The 18,889-nt window shown below is 40.3% G+C and overlaps 1 protein-coding gene across 1 annotated transcript; it reads left to right on the forward strand.

Moving 5' to 3' along the window:
• Positions 1–16,105: 16,105 nt before the first annotated feature.
• On the forward strand, positions 16,106–18,420 carry LOC109165287 (subtilisin-like protease SBT1.1). The gene has a single exon (XM_019313982.1). It carries the CDS (start codon positions 16,228–16,230, stop codon positions 18,274–18,276), a length of 2,049 nt encoding a protein of 682 aa, XP_019169527.1. The 5' UTR covers positions 16,106–16,227; the 3' UTR covers positions 18,277–18,420.
• The last annotated feature ends 469 nt before the right edge of the window (positions 18,421–18,889 follow it).

The following is an 18,889-nucleotide window of genomic DNA, read 5'->3' on the forward strand; positions in this document are numbered from 1 at the left end:
TCATTAATGGGGTTGTACCATGTAGCCGTTGAAGGTATGAAAAGCATTAGAGTTTTGTCCTTTAGCTCCAGGAGATGGTACATCTTCATTTAATGCTTCTTGAAAAAGGTGTCCCATAAGATGAAGTCCTTATAGTCCTAGGATGTTGTCAAATCAGACAAGTAGAACATTCTTCTCGTTGTCGAAGAGAAGTAATGCTTGATAAAGATCGTCTTTTAACAAAACTGTCCTTTCGTGCTTGTTGACAACTCCTGCTTGACTCACGTTGTTGTTCTTCATGTCTCGTGTCTTCTTTCGCCTTTGAAACCCTATCATCTAGTCATAACTCATTTTCGTGTGTTTGTCTAGCTTAACACGAATTACAGAGGAGTTATGGCAACTCTCGTCTAGGACGAAAGCAGCGATTGAAGAAGCTAAAGGTTAGGGGTCTACTTTTCTACATTACATTGGTATCATCAAAATCCTAATACAAAGTTCCTAACAATTTCCCCCTTTTTGATGATGCCAAAACCTATACTCTTCTTATAAGGCGGATAAAAGTTCCATAAGGATTTTTCTATTCTAAAAACAGCCATACTTGAGAGTTTACAAGTCTTTTTCTAGATCAAAGCGTTAATAAGAAATACAAGGATAAATAACTCAGACAAGTGACACGAGATGTGTGACAATGAGAGTTTTATATATAAAGATGTGATCATTACAAAAACTTTATGAAGAAAACAGAACGAAAGTTAACTTACATTTCTAAGAGCTTTGATTTCTGTTGTTCAGCTTCCTTGAGTTCTCGGTCATCCCTTTCCTTTTGTTGCTTTAGCATCCTGTTGAAGTCTATTTTCTCATTGATTCTTGCTCTGAAGACTTTAATTGGATTGGTCCTGACAAGCTCTTCATGTTCTCCTTTGATATTCAGGCTTGTGTAATTGTTATAGGCTTCACGAATGTTGCTACCTTCAACAATTCCAGACTTCCACCACGAAATTAGCTCAAACGAATTCATGCCTTCTTGATAACTCTTTCCTGATTCCTTGTGCACTTTGAAAGCTGCATTGTGAATGACATTCTGTGGGGAGTCTTTGGTTACACTAGAAAGATCTTCAATGAGATTCCTGATCCTTTCTCTTTCCATTGCTTCATCTTCTCTTCTTTTTCTTTCTTCATCATGTGTCTTCCACAGTTCTCTATTTTCTCTTTTGATCCTCTCGTTTTGGGTGCTGATGTGATATTGCCTTGTATGATTGTCCCTAGTTTTAAGCCAGGTAGGGACATTGCAACCCTCAAAACGTTTGCCACTCCCTTCTTCGTATGGAACAAAATCCACAAAGTTCCCTATGCCATCCATAGTAACTTTGTCATTCTTCATAAGCCTTTGTCTTTGTTTAATCTGTTCTCTCTTGGATAGACCCGTGAAGATGTACTTGGCTTCAGAACCGAAGGATTGGCGAGGCTTAAGAGATTTGGATTGGTATCGACCATGGTATCTTGGCTTCGAGGAATGGTGACCACGAGACCTGGATGGTGGATGAGATGGATTCGTGTTCCTTCAGCCAGAGTCTCTTGGTTTCCGAGAAGGTGAGTGTCTTGCTTGTGGAGACTGATCTTTAGTGATATCTCTCGGATCTCTCGAATGATCATCATCCTTATCCTTGTCGTCATCTCTCTTTTCCCCCTTTTTGGCATCATCAGCATAGGTGGTAGGAGGAACAGAGGAAACCTTATTGATTGCAAGCAAGATATCCTGGGCATACCCGAGAATTTGAAGGGCATATTCTCCCAGTTGGTACGAGTTATCTTGATAAGTGTCAATCTTTGTACAAGCCAGATCAACACGCTCTTTGAGGCCAAAATGAGAATGTTTGATCTCGTGCTGTTGCCGTGCATCTTTGTTCAGGGCAGTTTCAAGATCATGAAGCTTCTTTGTCATTCTCTCAAGGATCTTGTGATCTGATTGGCTTTGTTGCTGCGGTTGAGGCTGTGCTGGAGGTGGAGGTCGAGGTTGAGATTGTGCTGCTATCAGAAAATCGACCTTCTTGCACAAATCATCCAAAACTTTCGTGTCATTTTCTCGTAGAGCAAGATATTGCATGTGGATGGTTTCGGCTGAATGGACAGTTTCTCTCATGAGGTTCATGATAGTCCGTGGGGATTCTGCAGTAGATTCTTCCTCAATGTTTGTTGGCGTCGTGTCCATGTGATCATCATGAGGTGGTGCTTCCCATTTTCCACCACTTGCTGAGCTAAGAAGAATTGGTGAGGCTTCCAGTTTGCCCTCACACATATTTTCTTTTTCTTGCTGGATTGGAGTCTCGTCCATGGGTTGGACATGTGGAATTATGGCACGAGACAGATCTTCGGGATGTTTGGCTGAAACTTCGTCCTGGTCATCACTGTCAGAGGGTAATTTTCTTAAGGGAGATCTTTGAGGAAAGGTGTCATAGTCAGGGCCGATTAAAATTGTAGCACTGTCTTCGGGTTCGCCTTCTTGAGCACCTTCATTACCCAACTGAGCATCATTGCCATCATCATCGTCATCATCATCGTTATCATCATTTTCGTCATCTGCATCGTCAACATCATTATCATTATCATCTTCATCTTCATTCACATCACTTTCGTCTTCTTCAATTTCTCGTCCAAGCTCATCCTTCGTGCCACTAACATTGCAGTTTGGATCATTTTGGTGTTCCTTCTCTAATGTGGTCTTGATCTTAGATAGCAACATGGCATATCGAAGTTGCTTCATTTCTTCTTCATAGACTGGATCCAAGGGTGGCTTGTTAAGTTCGATGCAGATTGGAGCTTTATCTCTCCCGAGAGTGCGATTCGTCATCTTGTATGAGAATACTCGATTGATCTCTTCAATTCGAAGGGCTTTGGAAACATCTTCTGTGCCAATCCATTTTAGTGCAAATTCTTCTTCATCTTGCATGACTTCAAAAGATTCAAGAAAAGTTCTTAGAGGAGCAGTACGCCACTTTTGCCACTGCAGAACTCGTTGGTAATCGCTTTCAATGGATGCTCGAAGAATTTGATCTAGTGTTGGTGCTTTGGGAGCTGGAACAGAAGGATTCGGGAGAACGGGGGTTGTGATCGGCACAACAGCTGTCTCATCTACCAGTGCAGGTTCTTGAGTCAGATTACCCTGCTCTGTATTGGTAGGTTCTTGTGGCAGAGAAGAGACATCAACAAATTCAACAGTCGCTTCTTTCGTCTTTTCTGGCGAACCAGGTTCTTGTGGAAGACTTAAGCGACTGGCCTCCATTTCTACATCAGCAGGTTCTTGTGTCAACTCACGAAGAAGTTGCTCTGCCAAGGCAGGTTTTTGTGGATGGTGGACTTGAGGAGAACCGAGACCAGTTTCGGGTTCTTGAGCATCAGAAATTCTCTCAGGAGGGGTATTCCCCCTCAGAAAGTGCGTTGTTTAGAGCTTCTTCCCCCTGTGGAGGTGCATCTCTCGTATTCGCTGCTTTCGGTGTAGAAGGTTCCTTCGGGGAAGGTTTAGGCCTAGCAGGAGACCGAAAGTGACTCTTTTTGATGATTCGAGAGAGTACCAGATTGTCTTCTTGGGATGAATCCTTTACAATGATTGTTTCTTGTGATGGAGTGAGATCTTTCTTCTCTTGAGGAGATTTTGGAGGAATTGGAACAACTGGAGTTTCTTCTGCCTTTTTTGCCTTACTCCGAGAGGAGTGTTTTTCTCGCTTTTGTCATTTCGGCTTGGGTTGATCATCCTCTGAAAACCTAGGGGTTCTCGACTTCCTCTTGGCTTTGACCTGCTCAATAGGAATCCCCAACTCCAATGCCTTCTGCTTGTCATACCCTGATGGTTTCAGTTTCATGTGACATGCTTTCTGTCCAGGCCGAATTCCTGGGCGTAATATGACTCCTTTCGTTGCAAGAAGATGGCTTATCACAAAGCCATACCCTAACTTCTTTGCAATGTCTCCTGGACTCTTCCTGTGAAAGGTAATGGTGTGAACAATATTGTTAAAGATGATCTTTGACCAGTCGACTTTAAAATCATTCAGAAAGGCATGCAGCATTTTCAATTTCTCCTTCGTCACATCATCAGTGCCTGAGGTCTTGTGATCAACAATCTTGTTGAAAATATCAACAGTAAACTCATAATCTAGCCGGAACTACTTCTTCTTCAACGGCCATGTGATTTCTGCCTTGGATGGTACGTGATTGTTCTTGATGGATTCATAGAACTCCTCTGGGTCGAGATGATAATAGATAATATCAGACTTGTAGGTCTCATCTCTCTGTGGAAACCCGGATGTTGATCGAACGTCCTCCGAGGTAAGGACCACATGATGATTATTGACTCTGGAAGTAATAGTCAGATAATCAGAGGATATTGAAGCATTCATATAGAACTGAGTTACGTCGATAGGATGCCATATGGTGTATAGGTGTGTGATGAAGCCATATAACCCTGTTTCTGTGAGAAGATGAATGATGTTTTCGCCAAATTGTCTGTCCAATATGTATTCAAGAAAGCCATGCGCATCCCACATGCTACCTCCGACAATAAATGGTACTCTGGATTCGATGAACCTTAAGTTTTCAGATGGAAAGTTTGGGATTTCCAGGATGGATGGAGTTTCTGGTTCTTTGTCAGTAGGTGAGGCTTGTGAATGTTCCGCCATTGTTAAGTATTTGAGAGAAAGAGCAGAATGGTGGATAAGAGAAGAGGATGTGTGAAGAAGGTAAGGTAAAATGAGCAAAACAAGGTTTAAGTAGGGTTTTATACAACTCCGGATAACCGGGTATGGGTAACCCATTTAGAGATGAATTGTTTGAATTTCAAAAGTGCTCCCGGTTCTTCTTCTCCAAAAAAGGTAACTGATCAACGTGGGGGAGTGATAAGATCGTGTGCAGATCAAAAACGATCATTCCCTCATTTAATGAGGTGAGAGAAAAGCATTTGAGTGCTTATGGGTGCATTAAATGCACGTCACATCCTGTATCAGACAGAGTGAGGGAGTGGACCATTTTTCTCGGCCACATGATCCCATTAGGATCCATCTAAACGGTTTGGAATTAAAAGCTGAAAACATCAAGCATTTTAGGCATGATTCCAAACCCGAAAGTAGATAGGATTTTCATAACATAAGACTTGTAAGACAAATAAAGTCAAACAGATCATTTTTACAACAACAGAGATGTTTTTCCCAAGAGAATTATTACACAGAACAATACGTGACACAAACGATTACGATCTCTCGTGCATTAGTAGGCAGGCTTGCCTTTTACTCATTGCTCCCCTTCTTCTTTCGTGCGTACTCAAAGTATTCTATCTTCCGGATTTCATGAGCAAATACTTCAGCGATGAGTGTCTCGTGATCTGCTCCCAATGTTTCTCTAGAGAGACCTCGTCTCTCCATGTCATCCAGTTCAGCCATTACTTTGGCTTTAGCAAAAGCGTACAATGCACGATATTTTTCTTCGTGCTTTAGAAGAGGTGTGAGTTCAACAAGAGAGTAGAACTCTGAGATTTCTGGTTCCTTCCCAGATGGTGAACCTTTCTCAATTGAGTTCCCAAGATCACGATGAGACATTTTTCCAGACTCAGATAAGCTCTCGGATGTGAGGGCCATTTCTTTCCCTTTATCCATGAGCTTGAAGAAAAAGATAAGTGAGTCCATAGTTGAGTGAGAAGGATTTATTAAATAGAGAATTTGAGCATCTCAAAAGATGTGTCCAAATGACTTGACCAAGGAATGCCTTAGGGAATATATTCTTTTCCAAGAAATTTGTCCTTGATTCGAGATTTTAGACAGATGAGAAATAAGATAAGTAGAATCTCGTTCAAAAGAAAACCAGAGCCAACAGAGTTTTATTATTCATATAACCGAGAGAAGAAAATACATAACATAAGATACAAAAACCAAAGGATCATTTTTTCTTTCTCTCGTTTTTCTTGACTCCAGACGGCTCATCTTTTGCCTTTTTCAGATTTCCTAGCATCTGCTTGAACCACTTTCCGGTTCGTGGGTAGTTTGAGCCGGATGAGGATTCAGGTTCTTCTTCCTTATCATATTTCTCCTTTAAGTCCTCTTGTTTCAGAAAGGCCATATAGTCTTGATCATGAAACTTGGTAGGATCCTCAAGAGTGACTGGAGTAGGATCTTTTGAAGGACTCTCTTCACTTTCAACAATGAAACCAGCCATATCATCATATAGAAGGAATGAGTCGGAATCAGAGAGAATTTCCACTGGTGCTTGTGGACTGTTACCAGGATAAAGGTCACCATGTTCCTCCCTGAGAAGTCTAGCACCTTCTCTTAGTTTGTGAGAATCACCTCTAGTAAAAGGTTTCTTTGGAGCCATGGTGAAGAAAAGAGATGATGGAGATAATGTGAAGAATTCTTCTCCTTTTATAGCAAGAGATCCATACTGTTCATGTGTCTGTTACACATATTTTTCAACGTAGTAATAAATGCTCATAAATATGTTCAAGGAGTTATCAATTCCAAGCAAGACTTTGACTGTTAAAATGATTCTTTATTAATAAACTCAATAGTCATGTAACTCCAACTCCAATAAACTCAATAGTCATGTAACTCATAATAATTTATGGCTCCTTTTTGACCGGATTAAATTTGAGTGATGAGATTTCCTATGACTTTTGACAAGAAACAGACAAAGTTAAACACAGTCATGAATTGCATTCATTCTTAGTATGAAAAGATAACATTTTTATTGGACCATAAGGATGAGAGACAGAGAGTTCCAAGTCACGAGAGTATAGTACATAACAAATTAGAGAAAACGATAGGGCACGTGAAGTTCCAGACGAGTTATCTTTTCGGTCACATCAGACAGATTTGCCTTCTTTGCATGTTCATCCAGCTCCTCAAGTGAGAGAGTGGGTTCGGGTGAAAGAGTGGAGGACCGAGAGTGAACCATTGTGAAATCTTCATGAGATTGATCACTAGGTTGAGGAACTTCATAAGAAGGATGCTAGTGAGAGCTTTTCATCATCAGAATTCTCTCTTTAGGAAGCCGTGTGGCTTGTTCCATGCGGTATGCCTTCTTAGCCCTGGACTCATTGACCAGTTTGTCAAGAGTTTCCTTCTCCTTTGGTGCTGTGTTAGGCATGGAGTAAGTTACGATGACCCTTTCCCCATCTTCTTTCAGCCTAATGATGGTGGCATTTGGTAGCTTGCTGGATTCTTGCATATGATGTTTTAGACGATTAGCTCTTTTCTCAGCTTCATCGATCTTTCCTTTTCCTTTGTCCATTCCTGCAAACTTTTTCTTTTCTAAGGTTTTGAGAATGAGTAAAGCTCATGAAATAGAGACACAATTTATAGGCAGAAAGATGTCGTGAGAATTTTAGTAAAATCTTTTAGATACTGACATCATATTGAAAAGATAAAGAAGGATAGAGTCATATATTAAAAGATCACAATCTTGATAACATCATAACTTGTCATCGTGGCCTAACAAAGTTATTTAGGCCTTCTTTTTCTTGCTGCTTGCGGTGGACTTGAGATGAGAAGCCATCTTAATTGGAGTGCTTGATAGTGAGGAGTTAAAGCTCCCATTTTGTTCCAGCACACTATTTTCCTTGACATACCCTATAGGATTGCCAACAGAGTGGAAAGATTCTCTTGACTCATTATCGGTTGTGTCATGGAGAAGACTTTGTATGTGTTGAGCGTGTTCAAGAAACTGATTAAACTCTTGCTCGGTTACTAGTGGCTCAATGAGAATTTCGCTCTTTCCCTCTTGTGCCTCCGTAATGGTTCTTTTGCTTCCCGTACTCATACCTGCACATGCAAAAACAAACAATAGAGTTTTTGTTAGATATGAAATCTTATCCTCGTAGTGTACCTTATTTATAAATATCCTTGCGTGTGAGGATGGATCAAATCTTTTGAATATCGAGATCAAGAATCTTTGCAGATTTGATTCTCTTGGCTTTATGTCATTTCAATCATTCCGAGTTCATGCCTTAGAGAGGAGAATCTTGCTTCACTCAAGGGTTTCGTGAGTATATCTGCAAGTTGATCATCAGTATTAACATACTCAAGAGATATATCTTTCTTCTCGACATGATCACGAATGAAGTGATATTTAATGTCAATATGCTTAGTCCGAGAATGTAAGACAGGATTATGTGTAATGGCTATTGCACACGTGTTATCGCATTTAATGATCACTTCTCGTGCATTTATGCCATAATCTCTCAATTGATGTCTCATCCATAAGATTTGAGCACAACAGCTTCCAGCTGCTATGTATTCGGCTTCAGCCGTACTTGTAGCAATAGAGTGTTGCTTCTTGCTAAACCAAGACACAATTCATCCTCCTAGGAACTGGCAGGTTCCTGAGGTGCTCTTTCGATCAATACGACATCCTGCGAAGTCTGCATCTGAGTATCCAATAAGATCAAATGATCCTTCTTTCGGATACCATACTCCGACACTTTGCGTTCCCTTAAGATATCTTAATATCTTTTTAGTTGCACTTAGGTGACTTTCTTTCGGCTTGGCTTGAAATCGTGCACATACACCAACAGCAAACGAAATGTCAGGTCTACTTGCTGTTAGGTATAAAAGAGAACCAATAATGCCTCGAAAGTTTGTCTGATCAACATCTCTTCCTTCATTATCAACATCCATTCTAAGGGATGTACTCATTGGAATTTTAACGGAACTTTTTCCATTAATGCCAAATTTTCGGATTAAATCCTTGGTATATTTGGCTTGATTTATGAATATTCCATCTTAGCATTGTTTGACTTGTAACCCCAGAAAATAGTTTAGTTCACCCATCATACTCATCTCAAATTTGCCTTTCATAAGATTGGAGAACTTTTCACACAAAGTTGGATTCGTGCTTCCGAATATAATGTCATCAATGTAGATTTGACCTAATAGAATATGATCATTATCTTTTATACAAAAGAGTGTTTTATCAACCACTCCTTTCGTGAAGCCACAGTTGATAAGAAAGTATGAAAGAGTATCATACCAGGCTCGTGGAGCTTGCTTTAAGCCATAAAGAGCCTTTTTGAGATGGTAGACTTTTTCAAGCTCATTATTGACTGCAAAGCCAGGTGGTTGTTCAACATACACTTCTTCTTCAAGAAGTCCATTTAAGAAAGCACTCTTGACATCCATTTGATAAACTTTGAAATTCTTATAGGCTGCAAAAGCTAGGAATATGTGTATAGCCTCAAGTCGGGCTACCGGGGCGAAGGTTTCATCAAAATCAATTCCTTCTTCTTGGCAATATCCCTTAGCAACAAGACGAGCTTTGTTCCTAACAATGAGCCCATCTTCACTCATTTTGTTTCTGAACACCCATTTAGTTCCAATGACATTCTGATGAGATGGTATCGGAACAAGTTCCCATACCTCATTTCGTTCAAACTGATGAAGCTCTTCTTGCATGGCTATTACCCAGTCAGGGTCTTTTAGGGCTTCTTCTATGGTTTTTGGTTCCATTTGAGATAAGAAGCATGCCATCATACTTTCGTGCAAAGAGGCTCTTATTCTCACACCTTCTTGTACATTACCAATAACCTGATTTGATGGATGATCTCTTAACCACCGTATGTCTGGTTCAAAAGCATCTTGTTGATTTTGAGCATCCATTTCAGGAATATATGGTAGATCGATGTATATCATTGGTTCAGATTTTGTGGTACTTGTAGGATCATTCTGTTGAGTTCCAACCTTTTCTTGAGACACAGGTTCGGGTTCTGAAACCTTTAGCTGTTATTTCGTGTAGGACGAAAGTATATCTTCTTCGTCTGAGATGTCTTCGTCAACAGGTTGCTGAGGACTTTGACTTGACTTGATTGATGTTTTACATCCAGATGGATTCTTCTCAGATTGTTCATCAAACTTGTCATGAATGGATTCCTCAATTACCATTGTTCGTTTATTTAGAACTCTGAATGCTTTGCTTACTGAGGAGTATCCCATGAAGAGTCCTTCATCAGCTCTTTCGTCAAAAGCCCTTAGATGATTCTTTCCATTGTTGTGTATGAAGCACCTGCAACCAAAGACATTAAAATAACCAATACTAGGAGTCTTACCTTTCCATAGCTCATACGGTGTCTTGTTGTGAGATTTGTTGATCAAGGATCTATTTTGTGTATAGCATGTCGTGTTTATGGCTTCGGCCCAAAATCTCTTAGGTAGTCCTGAGTGCGAGATCATCGTACGTGCAGCTTCTTTCAAGGTTCTGTTTCTCCTTTCGGCCACTCCGTTTTGCTGAGGGGTTCGTGCTGCCGAGAATTGATGAAAGATTCCATTTTGCGCACAGAATTCCTTTATGACTTTGTTGACAAATTCCGTTCCCTGATCTGATCTTATTTGAATTATTTTGACTTCCTTTTCTGTTTGAAATTGTCTCAACAGATTTGGAAGAGCTGTTTCTGTTTCGTTCTTCTTTTTCAAGAAGAGCACCCATGTATATCTTGTGTAGTCATCTACTATAACAAGAGTGTAATTTCTTCCACTCAAACTTGCTGGTTCTACTGGTCCAAAAAGATCCATATGTAGAAGACTTAAAGAGCGAGAGTTTGCATCCACATCTTTTGACTTAAAAGATGACTTGAGTTGCTTCCCTTTTTGACATGCCTCACATATTTTATCTTTCGTGTAAGATACTTCGGGTAGCCCTCTTACAAGATTTCTTTTGGCAAGCTTGTTTATCGTCTTCAAATTTAGATGGCTTAGTTTGTTGTGCCATTCTTGATTGAGATCTGCATTACTTTTGGCCACAAGACAAACATTAGCGTTAGAAGAATTTAAGGATATTACGTACATGTTCTTCTTTCGTTGACCCGTCAAGGCTGTCTTGCCATCCTTCGTGTTCACGATTTTGCATTCGTTTTTGAAGAATTCTACTTTGTATCCTTTGTCACAAAATTGACTTGTGCTTAGGAGATTGAACTTCAGTCCTTCAACATAAGAGACATCTTGTATTTTTATTCCCTTTTTGATGATGTCCCATTTTCCACGAGTTTTGCCACTGTTTTCTCCTCCAAAGATAACTTTGGGTCCATCTACTTCTATAAAGTTGCTCAATATTGTTTTATCACCAGTCATATGTCTTGAGCATCCACTATCTACATACCATATGACCTGTTTTTCCTGCATCAAAGATTATGTGTTTTTAGGTACCCATTTAGTTTCGGGTCCTTGGGGGTTAGCAGTCAACTTTGGAACCCACATCAACCTGGAGTATCCACGACTCATCATTGGTCCTCTATATCCATTAGATGTACGATAATCATAATGGATGCTGGCAAAGACTTTAGCATTATATTTCTTTCGTTGATCTTCCTAAGGAGGATTCTCATAATGCTTGAGATGATTAGTTTGTTTACGCATATGAACCTTTTCAAATACTGCTCTAGGGAGAGGTTCTGGGTAATCAAACCAATCTTCTTCTGATGGCCCAGTCCATCCATTGCCATACCCAGATCTTTTGAAGGATCTTTCGGGTTGTCTGATTTGTCCGTTCTTTGAGATTCCTTGAGCAGGATTCTTTCGTGTGAATTTCGGACGATATTGCCTCTGGTTAACATTCGTCTTTTTCTTGGATTGAGTATTCCTGTTAGGCTGACCCTTTTTATGGTTTAGATCTTGTCTATTGCCATTTGGTCCATTCTTTTTTACATAAATTTGTCTAGGATTGCCTTTAATGGATTTCTCCTTTCCAGATTCTACAACACGTTGTACAGCCGTTCCTTTCGGTTGGCTTGTTGTTTGTGGTGTTTTGACATTGTTAACTGCCATCATAGGCTCAGACATCTGGGTGGGTCCTTGAACAAATGCAGCCTCGAAGCTTTCGTGTTAATATGCATTCGTGGATTTGTTCAATTCGACTTGTGAAGAGGAGCTGGGGTTAAAACCAATTCCAGTTTTTTCCCCGGGCAGTCTAGATTCATTCAACATTCTATCCATTAGATTGGATGAATTATTGAATTTATTCAAGACTTCAAGCAGTTCTTTCTCTCTCTTTTCTTTTGATGTGCATTGCTCCTTTAGAGCGAGAACATCTTTCTCAAGCTACCCCTTAGCAATGACCAGCATATTGTTCACAACACGAACTTGCTTTTGTTCATTATTGCTAGTTATGAGCCGAGAGTTCTCCTCTTTAAGTTTGGAGTAAGTGCTATTTATCACCTTGAACCTCCTCATCATTTCTGTGACAGATTCATTGGAGGTATGACTTCTCACAGAACTTGACTCAGCTGAATAACAAGAAGGTGAATGAGATTTTACCTCATCTTCATCTGCCATGAGGCATAGTTCGTCTGACTCTTGACTAAATAGGCACAGTAGTCTTTTCTTCTCATCAGTGTTTTTGTCTTCTGAGCTAGAGCTTGAGGAGCTACTTTCGGTTGCCACTGTGTCAGAAGTTTCGTCTACTACCATAGCCTTCCTTCTTCCTTCCTTTCTGGAGTTTGAGGATTCAGGCTTGTCGCTCCTTTTATATCTTTCTCCAGTCTCTTTTGAGAGACTTGTGGTAGTGTTGTTATCTTGATGCTTGCTCACTATAGGATGAGGACAGTTCGCCTTGAAGTGTCCTGGCTTTTGACAATTATAACACAATAGCTGCGAGTCCATGGTTTCGGGTTTTGAGGTTTGAGGAAAGCTCTCATGCTTCTTTCGGTGGCCCGATCGTTGTGGATCTTGAAAATTGTTCTTTCTCATGAACCTTTTCATTTTCCTGACAAACAGTGCATATTGTTCATCAGATAAAAAATCACAAGAGTTAGATTTCGACCTGTTGGATGTTGATGCTGATTGGTTTGCCACGAGAGCAATATTTCTTGTTTCTGATTCTTCAGCATCTTTCGGTTCATGCTCGAACTCATATGCTTTGAGATCACTGAAGATCTTGGCCGTGCTTGTAGTTTTCATATCTCGGCTATCCCTCATTGCAATGACCTTCATTTCCCATGATTTTGGTAATCCATGAAGAATCTTCAGATTCATCTCCTTTTCAGTTGGCTCTTTCCCGAGATCTGATAGATCGCCCATAAGTCTGGTGAATCTGAGTTCCATCTCCATGATTGTTTCATTTGGCAGCATTTTGAAATCTTCAAATTTCTTCATGGCCATTGTCAGCTTGTTGTCTTTTTCTTGCTCGTCTCCTTCTCCCAAACGCATAAGGACATTCCATACTTCCATGGCATTCTTGCACTTTCGGACCCTGGGAAACAAGGAATCATCCAGAGAGTTGTAGAGAATATTTCTTGCCACATTGTCCAGATTTGCTCTTGTTCTTTCGTCCGTGGAGTACTGGTCTTTTGGCTTTGGTATCATCCGTGCAACTCCTGCTCCCTGTGCAGCTGCTTGTGCATTCGCCATCATGGCCGTGATTGGTACGGTTGTTATGATGTCCCACATTTCATCATGAATAGAGCATAGGAGAGCCTGCATTCTTAACTTCCAGTCATCAAATTTAGCAAGACTAAATGCAAGTTGCTTAGAGCGATGTGCATGTTCCTTTTCCATTTTTAGATAAAAAGCGTGCAAAGAAAATATACAAGATTTTCAAGAGATTTTTTGAAAGGGGATCTACCAGGCAGTAAATGCAAAGCCTTTACCGATCAAGGTATTCGCTCTGATACCACTTGTTGTTCGCGATAGAATGAAACGAGAATCTAGAGGGGGGGGGGGGGGGGGTAATAGACTCTTTTCATGAAATGCCCTTAACATCACCTTTCGGTGTTTTTGGCGCAGCGAAAAAGTCAGATTCGTTTTAATAGCTTTGCACGAGTTTATGAGATTAGAGAAACTTTCGGTAACAGTGATGGTTAGAATGATGCAAATGCAGAAATAAAAAGAGTAAGTGAGGAATAGAAGGAACACGAGATTTTATAGTGGTTCGGCCAAACGTTGCCTACTCCACTCTTCTTCCACAACTTATTGAAGGATTGCACTATCACTCCTTAGCACAATTACACAAAGACTTCCTTGATCACTAAGCCGGACAGTCTTCGTAGGTTTTTCAACTTCACAAGTTTACTCCGCCTCTATCAACTTCTTCTCCTGAGTTGAGGTTGGTAGAACATGATTTCTTGATTTCTCCAACAATGAAGTCTTGACTGAGAGATGATTGTTTCGAACAAATTGCAAGACTTCTTTTGAGGTGTAAGAAAAATGATCAAAGACCTTCTTCAAGTAATTAACTTAACACCTCAAAACTGGTTCACAAAAGCTTTTGGAAATTTGAGAGCGTTTCAAGAGCTTTTGCAAGAAAATAAGTCGAGTGATAAAAAATGAACCAGCACCTTCTTAGTTGATGAAGGTGGGTTTATATAGGTGATGAAAATTCATCCGTTGGAGGGAGATGAAATTTTCGAACCTTTTAACCAGTGGATAAGGACCGGGGAGCTTCATGCATTAAATGCTTCATTAATGAGGTTGTACCATGTAGCCGTTGAAGGTATGAAAAGCATTAGGGTTTTGTCCTTTAGCTCCAGGAGATGGTACATCTTCATTTAATGCTTCTTGAAAAAGGTGTCCCATAAGATGAAGTCCTTATAGTCCTAGGATGTTGTCAAATCAGACAAGTAGAACATTCTTCTCGTTGTCGAAGAGAAGTAATGCTTGATAAAGATCGTCTTTTAACAAAACTGTCCTTTCGTGCTTGTTGACAACTCCTGCTTGACTCACGTTGTTGTTCTTCATGTCTCATGTCTTCTTTCGCCTTGGAGACCCTATCATCTAGTCATAACTCATTTTCGTGTGTTTGTCTAGCTTAACACGAATTACAGAGGAGTTATGGCAACTCTCGTCTAGGACGAAAGCAGCGATTGAAGAAGCTAAAGGTTAGGGTCTACTTTTCTACATTACATTGGTATCATCAAAATCCTAATACAAAGTTCCTAACATTTTCCCTATAAATAATAAACATTTTATTCTTGATTTATTATTGCATTTGCTAGTATAAATATTACATTTCATCTTGAACCGATCCATCTCACGAAAAGGATTCGTTAGACAGTCTCACACAAATAATTTTTGCATGATAGCAATAATTTGGACCAGTATAAAAACATGCATATATTTTATAAATATAATTCATTAATTATATTATAATTATTAATTATCACGTAATTACATTTAATAAATAATAAAGTGATTTTTATCTAGATATTTAAATAATTATAATATACTATAATTATTAATTATTTATTAATATAATATAATTGTAACAAAAAAAAATTAAATAATGACATACTACTAATATTCACAGTTGTTTAAGATCGTCTCATTGATCCTTATTCTTGAAATGGGTCGGGTCGGTTTGGGTTCATATGAAAATGTGATAGCTATATTAAAAAATACAATACTAATAAGGAATAAAGTATTTTTGTTATTATAAAGGAATGTCTAATACTTTTGAGAAAAAATGTAAAATACCAGTACCATAAAAATTCTGATTTATATAATAATACATGCCATTAATAGAGTTTTTTATTTCAAACTTTGGGCAGCAGCAGTGGACTTCTTGTAAATCAAAGTAACCATATTACATTTTCTTCATTTTTCAAAAGTTGGGTGAGTATGCTTGCAAAGGAAGGCAATTGAAGGTCTTTGAGTGTATTATAATAGTCAATCTCCGAATATCTATCTTAGATTATGTATGTATTATAAAGAAAGCTGTGGAGCAATATAATGATTGGCAGGCCAAAGATGTCGTTGTTTCTGGAAGGCCTGCAGTTTTGCCGTTAAATGACAATTAAATATTCATGTTGTCCAGTCTTATCTCTTCTGTTTGTTCAAACGTTGGTTTTGTTTGTTATGATCAACTGGACTCCAATTCTCAAGATTTGAGTTGAGTTTAATAAACTTGTTCGGCAAAACAAGATTGGCCTTGTATCGTTTCTTAGGAAAACGACGTTGGGAAACATACATATATAGTTATAATCTGTGAAACCAACCATATATGCATGTTATCACCAAAGAATTCCATTTTCCATAGATAACTTCATGTAACTATATATGTAGATATGAGAGTATAAATCAGGGGACTAGTTAGCTCGATGGATCCATATTCCATAGAGAATTGAAAATGGCTAATTACTTGAACCTTGTTCTAACTTTTTTCTGCATTATTGAATGTCTTAATTTTTCTGCCATTTTCGCAACTGAGTCGGAGATTTACATTGTTCATGTTGACTTACCAGACGGTCTGATCTCCAGAGATTCACATTATCAGTCGTTTTTGCGTTCGGCAATGGAAACATCAACGGATTCCTCGAACATAATCTACTCTTACCAGCATGTTATTAGCGGTTTTGCTGCTAAATTATCCCCCGATGCAGTGAAGGCGATGGAGAAGATGGATGGTTTCGTGTATGCGCGACCCCAGAGAGTGTTAAACTTGCAGACAACCCACACTCCAAACTTCTTGGGGCTGCACCTGAATTCAGGGTTCTGGAACAGCTCCAACTATGGCGAAGGCGTGATCATTGGGGTACTGGATACTGGAGTTTTCCCCGAACACCCATCTTTTAATGATGACGGGATGTCTCCCCCACCAGCTAAGTGGAAGGGGAAACGTGACAGTTTTGAGTGTAACAACAAGCTCATTGGAGCAAAGAGTTTCCGGAGTGGAAACCAGTCTACTTCGTTCGACCATGTTGGACATGGCACACACACGTCAAGCACGGCTGCTGGGAACTTCGTGGACGGTGCTAATGTCTATGGAAGCGATAATGGCACTGCCACGGGAATCGCACCTCGGGCACACTTGGCTATGTACAAGGTCTGTGGTGGAGGCTGTCCTGAAATTGACATTTTGGCAGGCATGGATGCAGCCATTGAGGATGGCGTAGACGTGGTTTCGATTTCCCTGGGTGGACCATCTGGACCTTTCTATGATGATGTTATAGCCCTGGCTGCTTATAGGGCTATGGAAAATGGGATTTTTGTTAGCTGTGCCGCTGGGAATTCAGGCCCAAACCTTAGCACCTTGTCAAACGAAGCGCCCTGGATTCTCACCGTGGGAGCCGCCACGGTTGATAGAAACGTGGTGGCAACGGCACGTCTTGGAAACGGGGAAGAAGTAGATGGGCAATCAGCTTATCAGCCTAGATTTTCTCAGGAATTGCTTCCACTTGTCTATCCTGGGATGAACGCCAGTGATTTTAGTGTAAAATATTGCGGCAATTCTTCACTGGACACCTATGATGTCAAAGGAAAAGTTGTGGTGTGTGATATGGGTGGTCTAGTGCCGACACTTGTAAAGGGAACAACTGTGAAGGAAGCCGGCGGCGCTGCCATGATTGTTGTGAACCAAGACATTCAGGGCTACACCACATTTGTAGACCCTCATGTGCTCCCTGCCACGCACCTTAGCTTTGCCGATGGAGAAAAGGTGAAATCTTACCTAAACTCAACCTCAAATCCCACGGCAACAATCCTGTTCAAGGGAACTGTAATCGGAGACCCTCACGCCCCGGCGGTTTCCTACTTCTCATCTCGGGGGCCGAACAACGCTAGCCCGGGAATTCTGAAACCAGACATTGTAGGTCCAGGCGTGAGCATTATTGCGGCATGGCCATTTTCTGTGGAAAATAGGACCGACTCCAAACCAACGTTCAACATTATTTCAGGTACCTCAATGTCTTGCCCACACTTAGCCGGTGTTGCAGCCTTACTCAAGAGTGCGCACCCTGATTGGTCTCCTGCTGCAATCAAGTCAGCAATCATCACTACTTCTGACACTACTAACCTCGGGAATAACAAAATCGAAGACGAAAGGGGAATCCCAGCTGACATCTTTACACTTGGAGCTGGCCAGGTTAATCCATCAAGAGCCAACGATCCGGGGCTAGTTTATGATGTCGCGCCTGAAGACTACGTGCCTTACTTGTGCGGATTAGGGTACACAGATAAACAAGTTAGCCTCATTTTGCAACGTAACGTGACCTGTTCAATATCCATCCAGGAAGCAGAGCTAAACTACCCTTCCTTTTCCCTAAACCTTGTGAATACATCAACATCAGGATCACAAACCTACACTAGAACCGTGACGAATGTTGGCGAGGTCAGTTCCTCCTACACAGTTGAAATTCTTCCACCCGATGGGGTTAGTGTTACCGTAGAGCCTTCCACGTTGAACTTCTCAGAGCTAAACCAAAAGGAATCGTATCAAGTGACATTCTCCCGTTCAGCTACCCCCACAAATGCAACGGTTGTTCAAGGATATCTGAAATGGTCGTCTTCTAGATATGTTGTCAGGACTCCAATTGCTGCAATTCTGAATAATCTTGAAGTTTGAGATGTTTAAGAGGTTTTACCACTGGCGTCATAGTGGAGATGGGAGACCAGCTATGTCACAGTAGCATTCTTAATTTCTTGCTTTTAAAGGCTTTGTAAACTTGAGTTTTATCAATAGAAGCTTCAGACTTCTACGAGCTCAAAACTATCAAGTTATTTAGAGTTTATTTAGTTGAATAAATATTCAATATTATTGGTGAAAATAAAGGAGGATAACACAGTACTAACCATATAAGAGTTAGAAATAAACCTGCCTTCATTGGGGTTATTCATAGAGTTCCTGAAGTCTGATTTCATCTCAGGAGTGGCAACTGTTACAGTAGCAGCACCTATTGATCCTTGACTTCCCTTGTTTTGATTCTGCAAGAGAGACAATAGTCTTTGAAACTGATCAGTAGAAAGACCTATATCCCCAACCTGGTTAAGGGAACTGTTGGTGGCTTGCTGCATTTCTTGAGTCTGTTTGTTCTTAGACTTGTACCCTGCTACCCAACCTGGTGGATATCCATGCTTCTTGTAGCATTTCTCAATGGTATGGCCAGTCATACCACAGAAAGTACATTTAGGAACACATAACACACTTTGTTGGCGCCACAGGACCAATCGCATGCCCA

The sequence above is a fragment of the Ipomoea nil genome, unplaced genomic scaffold (assembly GCF_001879475.1).
Source record: "Ipomoea nil cultivar Tokyo-kokei standard unplaced genomic scaffold, Asagao_1.1 scaffold0317, whole genome shotgun sequence".
Lineage (NCBI taxonomy): Eukaryota > Viridiplantae > Streptophyta > Magnoliopsida > Solanales > Convolvulaceae > Ipomoea > Ipomoea nil.